Source organism: Tupaia chinensis, unplaced genomic scaffold (assembly GCF_000334495.1).
Source record: "Tupaia chinensis unplaced genomic scaffold, TupChi_1.0 Scaffold115626_1, whole genome shotgun sequence".
NCBI classification, from domain to species: domain Eukaryota; kingdom Metazoa; phylum Chordata; class Mammalia; order Scandentia; family Tupaiidae; genus Tupaia; species Tupaia belangeri.
Genome location: NW_006175910.1, coordinates 1 through 314, shown reverse-complemented (window position 1 = coordinate 314; position 314 = coordinate 1). Strand labels below are relative to the sequence as shown.

Sequence of the window (314 nt, the reverse complement as noted above, 5' to 3'; positions counted from 1 at the left end):
AATGACAAAATTCCGGAACTTGAATGATGTCTACCCTCTTTCTGAGGAATATTCTGGATCAGGCTCTGGCTCTGGTTCTGGCTCTGGATCAGGATCTGGAAGTGGCTTCCTCACTGAAATGGAAGAGGAATACCAGCCAGTAGATGTAAACGGCCCTCTCGACTACTTCAGTAGGCCTCTCAAGACGAATCTGCCCTCAGACTTCCAGGACTTGGGTCAAGACGTCTCAGAAGAGGATTTTATTATATAAAAGACAGGGTTTCCCCTTCCTTGACACCAGGCGATGTATTCAGTATATTTTGTGTACTATGGTT

At 45.5% G+C, this 314-nt stretch overlaps 1 protein-coding gene across 1 annotated transcript; it reads left to right on the top strand.

Annotated features, from left to right (window-relative positions):
* The first annotated feature begins 1 nt into the window (after position 1).
* LOC106736247 (serglycin-like) lies at positions 2–308 on the top strand. Its single transcript, XM_014592573.2, has one exon. The coding sequence runs from the start codon at positions 2–4 to the stop codon at positions 248–250; it is 249 nt and encodes an 82-aa protein (XP_014448059.2). The 3' UTR covers positions 251–308.
* Positions 309–314: the final 6 nt, after the last annotated feature.